The sequence below is a fragment of the Miniopterus schreibersii genome, assembly GCF_964146895.1.
Source record: "Miniopterus schreibersii genome assembly, chromosome: 12".
NCBI lineage: Eukaryota > Metazoa > Chordata > Mammalia > Chiroptera > Miniopteridae > Miniopterus > Miniopterus schreibersii.
Genome location: NC_138112.1, coordinates 70,068,456 through 70,085,833, shown reverse-complemented (window position 1 = coordinate 70,085,833; position 17,378 = coordinate 70,068,456). Strand labels below are relative to the sequence as shown.

At 46.5% G+C, this 17,378-nt stretch overlaps 1 protein-coding gene across 8 annotated transcripts in view; it reads right to left on the bottom strand.

The window, feature by feature from the left end:
- The window catches only part of LOC308565459 (RNA-binding protein 14), a 41,722-nt gene that overhangs the window by 19,348 nt on the left and 4,996 nt on the right, over positions 1-17,378 (bottom strand). For 2 of the 8 annotated variants that reach the window (XM_081154660.1, XM_081154661.1), the window contains exons 1-2: positions 6,209-6,292; positions 4,835-5,257 (exon numbers count right to left, since the gene is read on the bottom strand). In XM_081154660.1, the coding sequence (XP_081010786.1) occupies positions 4,835-5,246 (412 nt within the window). In that variant the 5' untranslated portion in view covers positions 5,247-5,257; positions 6,209-6,292. Of the gene's footprint in view, positions 1-805; positions 1,500-4,834; positions 5,258-6,208; positions 6,403-12,978; positions 13,857-14,614; positions 16,077-17,378 lie in introns of those variants that run through there. The other 6 variants (XM_081154657.1, XM_081154658.1, XM_081154659.1 and 3 more) reach the window with 6 other exon arrangements.

Below are 17,378 nucleotides of genomic sequence, written 5' to 3'. Positions count from 1 at the left end.
GTCAAATCTAACCCTGTGGGGACAGTTTGTAGAACAAAGTAAACAGGCTCTTAGAGGAGGGATTTGAAGATAAAGCAATGGAGTGGGTGCACTATTCAGAAAATGAATCTGAGCTGCATGGAGAAATTGGGTTTCAGTCTATGCCGATTCCTTTTTCAACTCAATTTTATAAATTAAAAGATACCTTTTCTAATCCTCTCTGCCCCAACTTAGCATCAAATGAATTTTTTCTAAAGCTCATAGGGAGTGAACTGTTCAGGAATGTCAGAAATACGCTGCTTCAAGATTAAGATGCCATTTGAGTAGTCTTCATAGTAACTGGGACCTGAGCAGTGATGACCAGTTAACTATAGTTGATTTTATCATTACAGGTCATACCAGACCTTTCACACAGCACAAAGCAAAACAGGAAACCTGCAGACCTTAGTAATGTCACATACCCAGGAATTTCAACAAAGGCTCTGAAAAACAGCACACCTGAATGTCTAGGTCTCAGGTTCAGTTCATTTATAGCTCATAGATGTGACCCAAGATTCATCACATCGTTTTTCCAGATACAGATAGAATCAAACTGACTCCCACTACCAGGAGCCCTGAAAAAATAGCCATGAGGGCTAAGAATGTTTATATCTTTCAAAAAGTTAACTAGTCAGGACTTTTTCCTAGCCTCTGAACCATGCTAGTAACCTTACCGTAACCCTGCGCAAGCAAGCAAGCAAGCAAGCAAGCAGGACAGCCTAACTAGAGCCTTTAGGCTGCAGGAGGGACGGCAAAACCAGAACAGGTGACACCCCACCGCTCTCACCTCAAGCTTTAAAAGGCTGAATACCGCGCCCGATCCGCATACTGCTCCCGCTCATACCGGGCCATGTTGTACAGGGAATTCCGCGCGGCTGCTGAAGCTTGGGACAACTCATTGTCATGCCCGTAACCGTAGCCCTCTCCAACAGTGGGGACTGGGGCTGTAGCGCGACGCAGGGGGCTCCGATCCCGCCCGTAATATGAAGTGGAAGCTGCAGTAACAGCAGCAGCGGCTGCTGCAGCAGCAGCGGCTGTAGCAGCAGCAGCTCCTGAGGTCGGCAACAGGTGTCTATCGTAGGGATCAAGAGAGGTGGAGGTGAGGTGACTGGCCATGGCTGTGTTCTGGACTTGTGGCAGCTGGGACAGGGTCTGCTCTGCATAATTATACGCGGAGGCAGCTGCAGCAGCCACTGCCTCATAGGACCGGGCAGCACGGCAGCGCTTGTAGTAGGCATCGAGCGCTCCGTACGCGTTGTTGTAATACAATGAATCCCCATAGCTCATGGTGTAAGGTGTACGCACTGCTCCATATTGCTCATTATATTGCTCGGTAAAGTCTGCCACTCGGCCCGAACGATCTATCGGACACTCTTTGGACCAGTGCCCCTCTTTCCCGCACCGATAGCAGCCGCTCTGGTCTCCCATCCCGGGCGCAGTCCTAAGCCGGCTGGTGGACAACTGCACGTGCATTCGTTTGCCTTGAAGAAACAGACGCAAGAAGGGTTGCTATCACTCTTGGTCATAGCCCCAGCCCCTACCCCAGACACTATTCATAGCAATGGCTTTACCTAGACAACGCTAATGCAGGACTCAATGCCAGAAAGATTTTATAAAGTCCATAGCCCAATGTCAAAAGAAACCACAAGACTGCTCGACAAGATTCTGGAACCTCCAATCTTCACTATCAAAGGCTCTGATTTCATTAAGCAGGGGAAGACCAGTCCCCCTGACTTCCACCCCTCTCCAGAATCAAAAAGAACAGAGTAAGACTCTAAAATTACTAATGACAGAGTGTGATCCAGACTTGATCAGTGGCAGTATAACAGGCAATTTTCAGATTTTTGGAAAAAACACTCATGAACTGGAGGAAGAGGAGTGAAATACAAGTTGAAGGACTGCCCACTCTTTAACTGGATCCTTTAAATTGCTGGTTCTGCTCTTCATCCTAGCAAGGATACTTGACAATCTGATATTAACTTTGATGACCCCTAGTGGAATCAAAGGAACAGTGCAGGGAGTTCACAAGAAGCCTGACTTTTTAAAAAATTATGAAAAACATGGAGGGGGGAGGAAAGAGGGGGCTGAGAAAAGTGATTAACAACCAGTAATATTAGTCAGTGGATCAAACTGTTCATTTTAGCAAGATTACTTTTCTCCTTAAACTAGAGATCTGACATTCTAAGAATATGCACTTATTACTATTTTCTGCCAAAAACTACAATTTGCATTCTGGAAATGCAAAATATTACTTCTGAAAACCTAACCAAAAAACAAAACAAAAAAACTTTTCTGGAAAAGTTTAAGTTTTTTAAAAAAGTTTACATTTTTAACCCTTTCACAGAATCAGTTTCCACCTAACATGATCTACCAATATAATGACAGACAAAAGTCCAGCAAAAATTTTCTAATGCGACTGGCTGTGATACACCCAAACATGCAGATGTCAAAGAAGTAAATGGTTAGAACCAAGGGAGAGTCAACAGGTCATCTATTCACCTAACATTACAGAAAGTAGTAAATACACAATTTCACTTGCAAAATTAGAGTTAGGTTCTGGGAAACTAGAAAAGGGAAAAGGGGTAGAAAGATCAAAATACCAAAAAAAAAACGAGTCCTGGTTTAAACATTACATCTGGTAAGTACAGGTTGCAGGTTAAGAGTTAAGATATGCAATTAAATATGTGAGGGTGCTTTAAAGTGCTAACCTGTGTCCCCCTGGCATTTGCCCACAGGGCCACTTTGGCACCTAACAAAATCAGAGAAATTAAGTGTAGCCAGGGAACCAACCAGGCACATTCAAGACCTAAGAGGTCATTATTAAATGTCCTAACATAAGCTAGAAAATGAAGCTACCTTTTTAAAATATCTAAAATTGGGCAAACAATACAGTTCCCCTTTGAACAATGTGGGTTTGAACTGCGTAGGCCCACTTATGCCCACAAAATTCAAACCTGTATTGTCTAAGAGTAAACTGTATTTTCAACGGATGATGGGAATCCATTTATGCAGATGGCTGACTGTGGAGTGACACAGCAGGCCTAACCCCACCACGTTGTTAAAGGGTCAGCTGTATACCCAATACTCAGAAACTGAAATGGGAAAAGACCACTAATAAATACTACTACTCTACATACACATAAAACCCTACTAGGCAGTATTAAGGAAAATAGCTAACAGTAAGAAAAATAGGGCAAGAACAACTAAGTACAGCTAGCAGAGAGCCTAGAGTTCAAGTGATAAAAGATTTGTCCTGAATCAGTCCACACTGTTCCTCCCTTACACATGTTAACTGTACATGTAAAAATCACCAACTCTTCTATGACTGCATTCAAGGATAAAAGTGTGTCCAAAAATTAGGTATCAGACCACAAACCTTCCACAAGAGCAGCTTCTGCTCCCAATCAAGTTGTTGACACAAAGTAATTCTCAACTTACCAATTAAAAAAGGAAAACCAACTAGACCCTAGAGACCTGTGGCACGTCTCCTTAATAATGCAAACTAATACCCATGACATAGGGCATCCGTTACTTGGGGGAATGATGATCAGACCTCTAGCTCTAGGAAAGGTCCAATTTAAGGGAAATAAACAGCAAAGATAACAGCAATTACTCTGAACAAAAGTAGTTCTCAGGGAAAGCAGCCACTACCTTGGTTTGGACTAAAAAGGTTGAAATATAGGTTAAAAATGTAGCAAGGAGTTGTGGGAACACCCAATAATTTGGAAACAGTTACATCAAAGGGAAAAGGCTCTTTTTTGATACTGGGGGACCCAAAGGGGGTGAAAGAAGAGTTAACAACTCACCATGATTATCGCCCCCTTCATGATTGCCACTATTGGCACAGAAGCTTAGATCTTCAAGTGAGTTCACAGCATCACTCATGCTGCCCTCCAGGCACACTAAAACAATCCATCTAGTCAAGGCTTCAAGATAACACCCAACTAAGTGCTCTATTCATGAAAGATGTTCAAGTGCACACCATCCCAAACCAGTGAAAAGACATTGTCATTACTGCCAACCCCCCATATCTCAATACCTCCTTTACAGAAACTCCTGAAGTTAGCCTTCTAATTGTCCTGACATAAGCTAGAAAACAGAAAATCTTGGCACAAGCACCAAGAGCTGCAGCCCTTTAAAGACGCCAGTTATCTAAAGACTAATTATCTTTACTGAAAAGTTATAGGTTGGGATGAGGTGGAGGAGTTTAACAGGGATTCTACTCTTAAATGTGTTGCTTAAGCAGCTTTTGCCAAGTTCTTCATATATAAAATGACACATAATTTTGATACAGGCATACCTTGCTTTACCCAGCTTCACAGATGTTTTTGTTTTTCCTCAAACTGAAGTCAAGACCCTCCACCACCAAAAAGACTGCGACTCACTTTATTGCAATACTCGCTTTATTGCAGCGGTCTGGAACTGAACCTGCAATATCTCCGAGGTATGCCTGTACTGTGCTGAGGCAATAAATTCAAAGTGAAAAACTGCAATGTGCTCTACTACACCCCCCCCCCAAGACAACATAACTAGGCAAATCTTCGGAGGAAAGGATTGCTGCACTAATAGGCATAAAAGCCTTAGGGGCTCCAAACTAAAGCCAAGTGGTTTTTCTACCAGAGTCTTGATTTGCCTAAAGTAAAGCCTCTAAATCCCAAGCACTCTCCATTTTAGGTCCATCACCCATACTTAATCCTTTACCATCGGCCAGCCACCAGCTGTATTTGTACCCCAAACCCTTCCCTTTACTTATCCAACCTATTTTCTGCACACAGCCTTTTTTTGTTCAGCCCTCTTCCCAAAGAGGGTGGTTCACCTTGAAATTCTGTGTTGTCAAGGCCCCTGATGGCCTCCACCGCATCCTCTGCCCGCTCCATGTGTACGAAGGCATAATCTTTCACGATGTCACATTCGATGACTGGACCGTACTCCTCAAACTTGGCCCGAAGCTCTTTGTTAGTACAGGTGGGACTGATGTTGCCCACATGCAACTTTGTGGAGGTTTTGCTCTTATTCTTGCTGGCCTCCACGTTGATGTTCACCCCGTGCAGCTTGTAGTGGTGCAGGTTGCGTATGGCATCTTCTGCCGCTGTCTTGTCCTCTATGTGCACAAAGCCGTAGTTCTTAATGATGTCACATTCCAGCACCTTCCCATACTGCTCGAAGAGTGTGCGGATCTCCTGCTCTGTGGCCTCCCGGGGCAGGTTTCCGATGAACAGCTTCACCATCTCGACACTGCCTGGATGAGAAGAAACAATTTTAACAAGACCTTAGGCCCACGTCAATTAAAAAAAAAAAATACTGTCACCTCCTTTCACTCTAGCAAATATTTCCAAACAGGTTTTCCTCTCTCACACAACCACTTCCAAACAGTAACAAAGGGAAGTGGGTATAAGGAGGCCCTGTAGAGTACTAGCTACAGGCCTATTAAGAATCAAACGTGTTAGTAATAGAGAAGTCCTTAGTACACAAAGGATTTGGTAAGAGATGGATAGTTTCAAACGGGAATGGAAGTGAAAGCGAGAGCGTAAGTGCAGCGCTGTGGCAACTGGGCTTTTCTATTCCCTATAAACACTGTCACAAAACAAAAGTCTAAATACTGGCTGGCTGGACTGCCTGAAATTCTGAATTGGTTCTCCCTCTCTTAACCGAGTAGCCACCATTTCCAGAGGAGTGGGCCTTATAATAGCTACGTTTTACGGTTTCCTTTAAAAGCAGTAACCGAACTGACTAGGGCCAAATAGCAAGGGGCGAGAAAAGTACACGAAGTGCTGAAGTGCGGAACGCCTCTCTCCTGCAGAACGGAGAAATGTGTGGCCAGAGAGAGGGGGCTTCACGCTCCTGAGCCAGACACCAATGTCTCAAGGCCAGAGAAATTCTCCAAACGGAGTTGCAATTCTAAGGGAAGCGCGGTCATCTCGGTGGAAACCTCGAGGCAAAAAGCCGAGCCAAGTCAGAGAGAGGGCAGGGTGGAAGAGAGCAAAGTATTATCCGGGGAGCTCGTGGGGGAAGGGACGCTCCACGCTTACCGCGAAATGCCGAGCACCGAAATCGGCTCAGTTACCGGTGTGGAGGCCGCGACCCCACTAGGATACTCCTGAAGCCCAAAGGAGTGAGGTAAGATTTTACAACGCAAAATAAGATTTAACAGAGCTAAATACAGACAGTGGAGGGGGTTGGAGTCTCTCACCCGCAAGGAAATCGGCAGGAACTCTTCCTCGCCGCGCCGATGCTTCTGACAAAACGCTAAAATGGCGGCAGTCGCAGCAGTGACTCTGGGTAGAGGGGGAGGTGAGCCCACCACCGGATTGGCCACTCAGTAAAGTAAAAGGCAGGCGTTAGCGCAGATCCTCTTCCTGATTGGTTGTCACGAACGCCAATTACCTGAGAGGCCGGGAAGAGGTGGAAACGTCAGTAACCCCCGAGCTCTTACGCGAAAGCCAATGAGCACCAACCTCGCGAAGCCGAAGTCACTGATTGGGTAAGAGGTTGGCTTGCGGGAGGAACTACAAACGTGGGCTTCGCCGGCAGGGCTCGACCCGCCATTAGGCGGAGCGAGTTAGGGCCCAGGTGCGGCGGTCTTTAGCTTCAGGGCGCCAACTTCGTTAATCTTCATTTCTCCACTTCCTTGTGCACACCCTGGCAGTATTCCGCGCTCTATTTTGCCTTCTACTCCAAATTTCTCCCTGTAACCTCCCAGAACACCCCTCACAGCCCGGATGCTGCGGACGAGAGCTTTATGCAGACCCAAAAGTCGGTAAGAAAAACAGCGAAGCGTTTCACCTTAGGAAATCAACCTCCTCCTTTGACCAAGAACCCATACCGTAGTCCTAGGAGTCCCGGAGCTCCCCTAAATTAAAACTATTTTCATAGGTGGTATTAAAAAGGAACTCTAAACGGTTAATGGACGCAGCTTCAATTAGGCGGTAAATGGCCCCAAAGTCGGCCTGGTTGGGGCTGCATTATTCAGGAGGCACTCAGAAGACAAGTTCCCCCGAGACACCAGCCTCCAGGAGTCCAAGATGAAGCAGCAGCTTGTGTCTGTGGCCATGGGAATTGAGAAAACACCCCCACCCTGCCCTGAGAAAAAACTGGAGCAGAAAAGTTTTTTTGTTTTATTTTATTGGGCGCCATCAGCCAGAGCTGTAGGTTTAAACTTGAAAGGACCTCAGCGAGAAGAGCCTAATCACAACCAGCTACAAACAAAATACAATCAAAACATTCTCCAGAGGGTCCAGTTCCCTCCTCAATTTTTCTTTCTTACCCTTTGGCTTCTTCACATAACCCCATATTCATTGAGCAAGCAATGATCCCTTTGCAAGGCAGCTTTTGAAGAGGGAGTTAAATAGAGGGGAAGGACAAATACTGGGTGGAAGAACTTAAAACATAAAATCAGTGAATTGTTTATGAGGAAGGGGTCCTCAGGAGTGGAAATGACACAAGTAGAACATACTACCATCCAAAGCAGAACCCCCCAAAAAGGGTGAGGTCATAAAGAGAAAGGTGAAGCAAGGTTATGAAAATGGGTTTTAAAACATGACATGACTGAAATCAAATGGTGAAAAACTTATTCCAGAGTGGGAAAAGGTAAGGACCTAGAAACTCCAAACTGCAACATTTACACGTGGTGGTCACTAATCGGTCCATTTTCATTACCGGTTGTGATGCTGAGACTGAGTAAAAGCTATGTGATCAGTGATGAAGAAAAGCAACTCCATGTTAGTCAGCTGCTCCGTAAGCCCACCCTTTGGAGGGGGCCAGCAACAGGAGGTGGTCACAACCCATCTGGACAGGAAACACATCTGGTAAAGAAATTCTCTCAGTACCTTTCAGTTAGATATTCCAAAATATTTTGTCCTAACAGCCTTGGACGTAAACTTTCTTCCAAAATACCAAAGCATATGCAATCAACTCACTTTATGAAACTAGGAATATCTCCAAGTCCACAGGAGACTGGGAATATAAATCTTCTCAGAATCACATAGTCAGTTTGCAGACCACTACCCAAGCCCATCCCCAAAACCAATTACTAGATTTACCTTCTGAAAGCTCTCTAGGTCATTATATTTCATTTTGCAAGTTCATCCAACTGAATAAACCACATTAAATCATCCCCGCTTTAAAAAACCCACTGCAATTAGACTCACCCTACCCAATCTAGTTCCTGCCAGAATCTCCCAATCTAACAACACCCCCCACCCGCAACTATGCTCCAGCACACTGGCCTTTTTTGTCCCAAGTTCAGACTGTAATGTTCTTTCTCCAGGGCCTTCACTGGCCACCCTTCAAAAGACATCCCTCTACTCCAACCCTACCTAGGCACTCTATCCCATGATTGCATGTTATTTTCCCAAATACTTACCACCACTTGAAATCCTACTTGTTCATTCTTTTTCTGCCTTCCTCCCACCCTGTTTCAAGCAAATACTTGTTCTACAAAGACAGGGTCTTTTCTTATTCTCTATATCCTCAGTGTTAGAACTGCACCTGGCACACGGTAGGCACTCAAATTTATCTGTTGACTAAGTTAACAAATGGATGAATGAACACATGTGTTAACTTCCTGATAACCAAAAAGAGACATGACTGGATTTTCAGTTAATATCAGCTTAAGATGACGGATAGTTATTACTAAAAACAAGCAGGTGCCCAAAAGCCAGGGGGCAATCTATGCTACAGCTTTTCATCACCAGGATTACCAGTTTGACAAATGCTGCAAAACGAAGCTTTAGGTAGGAAATTTATAGCTCAAGTGTTCCCCTAGTGTTCAGTGTTCATCTAACCAACTGTATTTTACTGAGTACTAAAGGAGTTTAATGTTTGTCCCTTAAAAACCATTAGATTTTTAACTTTTTTTCCCATTAAAGTTTTAACTAGTCCAAATCCTCTACCTTACCACCTTTACCTCAACTATAGAAAACGGGGTTGAATGGGATATTTCAAAAGTACTTTGTCTGAAACATGTGGATGCCATTTTAATGATTAATTTGCTGATCACGTTACCAAGCCCCTAAAAGGTAAAGTGACTTGTCCAAAATCATCTAGAAAGCTGATGTTCTGTAGGTGTAATTATATACTGAAGGGATGAAAGCACCTGGAGCCTGGACTCTTGAAAGGAAAATGAGAGACAAATCCAAATTTAGGGAGGGAAACACTGGCGGTATCAGTGAAAACTACTCAAACATGAATAAGCAATCTGTGTTCATTTCATACCCTTATGGGTGAATATAGTTTATACACCTAATAAATAACTAGTTCCTGGTCCAGAAATGAGTTACTACTCTAATGAGGGCTCAAATTAAAAACCAGTGTTCCCTAGAGAGGTTCAGGAGCCACTAGGCCAGTTAAGCAAGCTTCCTACACCTCCAATCCCATTCCTAGCTACATGCTCTCAGCCTCCCCTTAATGTCTCTGCAGCCCCATTACCTTTCTTCTCCATATCCAGGAGAATCTGATCCTAAGACACCAAACTCAGTGTTGCCTGAGACTGGAGGTGGCCAAAACTAGTGTGGTCTAGTGACCTACATCACTACTAGGTACCACACATTACAAAATCCACTGCCTTCACTGTTACTCGTATATATTGCACTCATATCTACATCCAAATTCCTTTGCTCAGTTATGTGTTCCACTAGGCCATCCCAATCTCCGTAGAATGTTCTAACTCATTTCTATGAGATGGCTAGCACGTAACGAGCAATGACTATATATGAGGCCCTACACTTGTGACATGTTCTCATTTAATCCTTCCAACAGTATTATCGTAATGATTACAAGTCCTAGATGGTTCAATTCCTTGATCCACTACTTTCTAATCATGTGATCTTAAGAAAAGTTACTAATCTACAGCCTCAACTCACCCTTTATAAAACACGGTTAGGAACACCTAATGCATTTGAGTTGCAGCGAAGATTAAATGAAGTTAATATATGAAAAGCACTTTTTACAATGCTTAACACATGGTTCAATAAATGTTAACTATTGTCTCCATTTTACAGATGAAAAATCTAAGGTAGAGTTCATAACATGTCCAAGATCACAGAGCTAAGTGGTAGAACCAGGATTCAAACTCAGGAAACCTGATTTTAGAGCCAACACCCCTTAGTCTTTCTCTTGGTGCCAAGTTAGTTTTCAAATCAAATCCTAACTCCAAAAAGTTTCCTCTAATTACTGGGACTGCCCCATCTTCTCCTTCCTTACCTATCACTCCCCTAGCATTGCTTATTACTGTAACTTGTTCATTAAGGTAGGTCCTGACTCCCCAGACTATAAATTCCTCAAGGTCAGACCAAGTGCTCAGCTATCTAAACACTACTTCCAGCACGAGACACAGTATTCCAAATGATTTAGAGCCAGGCTTAAAGAACTAAGTCATTTAAGAATTTTTTTTCTGGAGAACTCTAGATTCTACCCTTATGACCTTTTTATTTACTGACTTACTGATTTTTTTTTTAGAGAAACATCAATTGTTGTTCCACTTATTTATACATACATTGGTTGACTCTTATATGTACCCTGACGAGGGATCAAACCCACAACCTTGGCGTACTGGGATGACATTCTAACCAACTGAGCTACCCGGCCAGGGCCCCTTTATGACCTTTTGAAAAGTACCTATAGAATCTGTGTGAATATAAATTTTCCACTTGCCATCCACCTTATCTTCTCTATTATCCATATTACATAGCATACTAGTCCATAAACCTAGAAAATTTATTTTCATTACAACATCAGCCATTCCATTTTATATATACAGTCAGCTTACTTGGCTTGATAGAACAAAATGACCAGAGAACCAATAGTCTGTGCATGGACTTTCCCATAGCTTAACTGATAGGCAAGACTAGAAAGGTCGCCTACCCATAGAGGCTTACCACTCAGTGATAGTCCCATTACCTCCAGCACAAGGGGTGGGGTCACAGGCCTACTCCAGACAGAATTTCGAACAAGGTCCAAACTTCAGAAAAGCAGGCTGACAAGGCTAGAAGCCTCTACATGGTCGTGTTCCAGGAATAAACCATCTAAAACTTCTCCAATGAATGAAGGCAAAGTTGTAGAGGTGATAGATGCAAAAGTGCAAAGATCTGAAAAATACTGGGAGCCCATATTCCCCAGCCTTTTTCCCAAAACACAAACATCTGTCCTCCCATTCACTCAACCCAACCATCTCCAAGTTACAGGCACCTGAAAATCAGAAATCCACAAAAAGCAAAGCATGAGTAGGCTATAGAATGAACACAGGTGGCATAATTTAAGAGGAGAGGGAATTTTAAAACAATCTGCAAGAAAGAGGAAACTGACAAATGATTTAGCTTTGTAATTCCTTCTGGTTTAAACAATGAGAAGCCTGAGGCACTGAGGCAGCAAGGGCATCAGCACCTAAAGATGACAGAGTGATCATCTAGGCCAGGTCACCCTGAAGAATTTGGGCTACAATACAGAATATCAACACTGGCCCTAAGAGCACAATAAGCGGTTTTTCATAGAAATCCTCACTGGAAAGGAAGACATAAAGCCACATTGACAAACATTACAAATACACAGGCCACAATCAGAGCTCTACAATCAACCAACTCTCCATTTTCCAGGGTAATAACCAGAGCTAAGCTTGTTAGCTTGGCCCCTCAGATCACCCACCCTCGTTTCAGAAAAGTGAGAAGAAACCTAGCAAACTCCCCCCACCTCAAACCTGCAAAGATATAAAAAGGAGCAGCGAAGCACCTGAAAGCAAAGCAGGAGCAGAAAAAAAGAGCTATGGCCCCAGTACCCCGAGATTACCTCAGTAAGCATCCACAAGAGCTCATGGTTATTAAAGACCAAACACATGCTTTTGCCCATTGGGCAGAGGGAAGAGAATATCTGGGGCAAACTACCCTGTCATGGGCAAATTCACAAGAAGCCAATGAAGGAGGCAGAAGAGAACCCACCTGAACTGCACATGACTAACATATACACCTCCCCAAAATTACTTTACCCAAAAGAACATCAATAGATTGTCCTGTTATCACCCACCCAACCATTCTTCTTCTAATCATCCATCATTAAACCCGAGCCTCCCATCTTGTCCCTGGCTGGAGTTCCCTATTTTTCACCCAGGTCCTCTCAACTCCCAGCCCTTGAATAAAAGTATAGAAAGGATCTTCAATTCCTTACCCTATCCCAGCATCCCTACTTGGCTATGTTTGCACCTCAACTCATTCCCAGAGTCTATCATGACAGCTTCAAATATAAACCCAGCATGTAAACATCTGGAAACGCTAACAAATGGAGATAGGGAAAGTGAGTCTCAGGTGATCACAATGGTAGGGGTTGGGCAGGACGCAGGAAGGACACTCCATGGTGATGTTCAACAAGCAAAGTATCAGGTCTGTGAACAGAATCTCCCATACCTTCTTCCAATTGTCCCTGCCCCTCCTTCCTCCAACCACAGGGCAATATCAGACACCGACATCACCCCCACCCGACTAATAGCTCCTTTCCAATCCCAGCCCCAGCACTCACTCGAGCCCACAGCCTGAAGGATCCACTAGCCTCATAAGCACCAAAGCAGCCCTTTTCCCACTTATCACTTGAGGAGCCAAACCCCAGAACCACCCTGCTGAAGCACAGGTTGTTTCTCAACTGGAAACAAGTCAGGGAAAATGGTCAAACACTGGCAGAGAAAAATGGGCAATAAATTTTACTGCATTGGGGTGTGATTAATTCAAGTTGATGGCTAAAGAAGCCTAAGCAACTTGGTCTGGACTCTCCATTCCTAATGATGGCAAACTAGCAGGACGACGACAAGCTAAATCCCTCTGGGCAGCAGGGAAATCACCCTAATTTCCATGTTCAGACCCCCTTCCTCATCAGCCCTGGGTTCTGTAGCTGCCTTCCTTTGGCTATCATGTCTTCCTGGATGTCAAACTGGCTCCTCTGAAACTGAGTGCAATCAAGACAATGACAACCAGGTTTCCAAACTGCAAATTGCCCCAAGTTTTATTTGTAGTCCATACAAAAGGGAAAAAAAAATTAAGTTTTTCTAACACCACCTACTTGGGGAGATAGGGAAGTGGAACTGTGCGGCTCAGCATCAGCTAAAACATCAGGGGTCAGTAGGAATTTGGACATATACCAACTGACTGTCCCAACAGGAACTCAGTCTCAACACAGTCTAGAGGGACAGTCAGGGTCCCCTGGACTGCTGGCACAGCGTGGCGCATAGGAAATGGTTAAGCTAACCCTTTCCTGGCCTCCCTCGTATCTAAAAAGAAAAAGGCGCCGACCTCAGCTGCAACCTCAGCTGCAGGTTGCTTCCCCATCCAGACGACCTTAAATATCGCGCACAAAAATAAAAGGGAGCCAGGGAAAAATAAAAACATAAAAGAAATTCCCATCCTGGGGAGATGGGAGGCAGGGGAGGGGGGAAACCGCAGATCTAGAGCCAGTAGCAAGATTTGCTGCTGAGGCGAAGGAACAAAGTATGTTACTGCCAAACACTCAAAAGGATCGTCTCCTGGGGAAGGCCCACATGGTAGAGGGGATGAAAAACCGCAGATGGGAGAGGTATGGGCCACTGGTTATAACCTGGGTCTGCACCCTAGCCCACTTCTCCCCTTCCCTCCCTGTGGTGCCCCATCCCAGGAAGGCCCTACATGCGGCGCTGGTAGCCAGAGTGCATCTGAGCTGCCCGCAGGTAATCATTATAGGAGCCCGAATAGCGTGCGTAATCGGAATGGGCATCGGGCAGGCGACGGTAATCCAGCGAGGACTTTGTCGGCGAGCGGCGGAACGAAAGCTGCGACTCTGATAAACGGCGGTAATCAGAGAGCTCGGCTAAACGCCGGTCGGAACCATACCTAGTCGAGAGAAGAAGACAGTTGGTGAATGAGACAATTGAGGGGAGGGCTCCAGGTGGGCATGGGGGAGATGCCAATGGGGATAGGGAGGGTGTGATCACACTGGTCTCCAACAAACAAGATTTTGTCAGAAGGCTCATCATCCTACCCAGGGCAAGAAATCAAGCCCGGTCCAACTCAGTGGGAAACCAAGCTCGCCACTGAAGCCTTCCCTTCTGAACTGGCCAAGGTGGATTTTGGTCTACATTCCTAAACCACAAGCTATTCCCACCCCTGGGCCCTGCACAGAAAGACCGTGGTTGATTATCAACAGAACGGCGGACGAAAGCAAGGTCCCCAACTTCCCATAGAGTGGACGCACTTCATACACCTTGCCTTCAGCCACTGAGTGCCAAAGGGACTACTCTTTCAAACCTACCCCCACCAAAGCCAGGACAACCACAGAGCAGGCTTAAGGATCCTACAGACGGTGGGAAAGGCTATAGGCCACAATCTTGCAGGAAGTAGCTCCAATGGCAGTTGGGCTAGCCTAAACATGGGACGCTTTTCCCAGCCTGACTAGCTGGTACCACCCCAGGCTGAGCACTAGGCTCCATCTGAACCCTGGTGACCAGGAAAGTTCACACACATCATCCCCCTCAGCCTTTGGACATCCCACGGGAATAGAGAAGACCAAGGAAGGGGCCGATGGCTCCAGTTTCCCTCCCATGCCGACCTAAGCCCCAACTGGGGGCAGAGGCGGGGGGGGCATACAGTACCTTTTTGACATGGCGACAGCCTTTTTGTAGGGATCGTCGTAGCTGGCCCGGGGTGGGGAGAGGCGGGTACGCTCATAGGGCGGCGGGGTGCTGTTGGCGTTGGCAACGGCCCCCTGGGACATGGACAGGTAGGCTGCAGACGGCTGACCTGCCCCATCGTAGGCATTGCCCGGCTGGCCACGGTAGGAGGCAGCAGCCTGGGGATGCTGCTGGGCAGCATAAGAAGCAGCCAATGAAGCTGACGACTGAGTGCGGTAAGGAGCTGCCAGGGTGGCAGAAGGCTGGGCCCCATAGGCAGCTGCGGCACCATAGGAGCCAGTGGCCGCAGCAGCTGACTGAGCCCCATAAGAGCCTGATAGGCCCATTGATGCTTGAGCCCCATAACTATTCAACTGGGTCTGAACAACTGGCTGGGCCCCATAGGACCCAGCCATTGGGGTAGCGGCTTGTGCAGCGTAGGCAGCTGGCTGGCCGGCATAGGCAGCAGCTGTACCTGGTTGTGCCACATAGGCAGCAGGCTGGGAAGAATAGGAAGCGGCCTGTTGTGCGGCATATGGGGCCGACTGGGCATTATAAGAGGCTGAGGGCTGGGCATTGTAAGAAGCTGCCTGAGCCCCATAAGCCAATGAGGAAGCTGCAGACTGGGCCCCATAGGAGGCTGCCTGGGCCCCATAGGAGCCTAGGGAGGACGCTGCTCCCTGGGTGTTGTAGGAGGCAGCCGCACGAACCCCATAGGAAGAGGCAGCCTGTGCGCCATAAGAGGATGGCTGGTTACCATAGGAGGCCAGGGAGGAGCCCTGAGCCCCATAGGAGTTGAGTGAAGAAGCTGCAGCTGGCTGACCCCCATAGGAGGAAAGGGCTGAGGCTGAGGGCTGGGCTCCACCATATGGGCCAAGCGAGGAAGCTGCAGCAGACTGGGAGCTAGGGCTAGCCAACTGGCCCCTGTATGGGCCCCCAAGGGAGACAGAGGGCTGAGCGCGGTAAGAGGCTGCCTGGGCTGTCATGGGCTGAGTCCGGTAGCCGACACCCAAAGAGGCAGAAGGCTGAGCCCTGTAGGCAGCTCCAAGCGACACTGAGGGCTGGGCCCTGTAGGCGGCTGGCTGGGCTGTCAGAGGAGCCACATAAGAGGCTCGGGGAGGTGAACGGCGCAGGGGGCTGCGGTCGCGACCAAAGAAGGGTGGTGTGGGCTGACGGGCTTGCCCATCAAAGCCACCAGTGCTGTTGCCAAAAGCCTGCTGGTAGTCGAAGGTGGCAGAGAAGCCACCAGCTCCAGGGAATGCCGTATCCCCAGCCCCTGGTTTCTTGGTCTTGTCCCCAGACTGGATAGCCAGGCCAGGCCCCTTCTTCTGACCCTTGGTTGAGAGTTCCACGTTGATGCGCTTGCCCTTCACTTCTTTGCCGTTGAGCTGCGCGATGGCGGCTTTGGCATCTGCTTCCTTCTCCATGTGAACAAACGCGTAGTCTGATAAAGCAGCAGACAGAGGGTTAGCAATTAGGGGGGCAGGGCATGCTACCCAATGGGTCCCAAATTGGACACAGCAACAGCACCCAGCTGTTGCCAACTACCTCCAGGCCTCCAAACCCTCTTCTCCAGGAGTTATGTCATAAAATGTGGCTCCCAAATAACAAAGCTTCTGACTGTCCCAAGCAGGCACCTCTGCCTGTGGCCTTCTCCCCATTCTTCCCTTTCCCCCCGCCACCTCACCCAACTTCTTGGTGAGAGAGGAAAGAGCAAAGATGAACTGCATCACAGGATAAAAATCTTCACAGCTCCTGTAAGTATAAACCAGCAGACAAAACGCAGAAAGTGTGTCTGAATCACTCATTCAGTGTTCTCTAATCCAAGGTCACCAAACACTACAGCCCACCTTTGCTTAACTCTCAAACACTGGAAATGACCACTTATGTCCTGGCATGACTCAAGTCTCACTCCAGGGTCCAATTAAGGCAAGAGAGCTAGATTGCAATGCAAAGTACATGAAATTCTTCCAATATGATCTCCCCTTTTCCCAAAGTACTTCCCAGTTTCCAAAGCACTTTCATGAACAGGGCCTCACAACAATCCAGAGGTAGGCAGAGCAAAGGATCATTCTCCCCATTTGACAGGTGGGCAAACACGCTCAGAGAATTTATATGGCTTGTCCCAAATCAAAATGTGTTAGAGCCATGAACAGAATCCCAGCTCTCCATGCCATTCACTACATCAATTTATTCCCAAAAAGTCAATGTATAAGCAGGACTGTTTAACACTATGACTATACTAATACTATGACGGCCCAGCCAGCTGCCTACAGGGCCCAGCCCTCAGTGTGTACTAGGGGAGAAGCTGGACCCCACGTAAACCAACAAGCTGTGGGAATGCAAACTGAGCTTTCTGGCTTACTTCAGGCCCACACCTCCTCCTGCAAGCTGCATTACATCCTCGATTCGCTCCTCTTCGAGGGGCAACGGTGTACCTTACCCCTTGGGTTCCTGTTCACAGAGCAGACAGTTTACAGAAAGATGTGGTTTCTCAGCTTCAAGGTGAGAAGCTACAATTACTGCAGCACGCAGGCGCTGCTAAACAGATTACTCCTAAGGTCCTCATTCAGGATCTGAATGAGCTGTGGTGGGATAGGCTCTAAGATAGGATGTTGATCTCAAAGACCTATGCATCTACCACAAAAAGAAAATTTTAGGAGGGAAAGGAGTGGGAGGAAATTCTTGACAATATCCAAACTCACAAACCTCAGTGGTGCAAACAGGGTATGAAAAACAATGATAA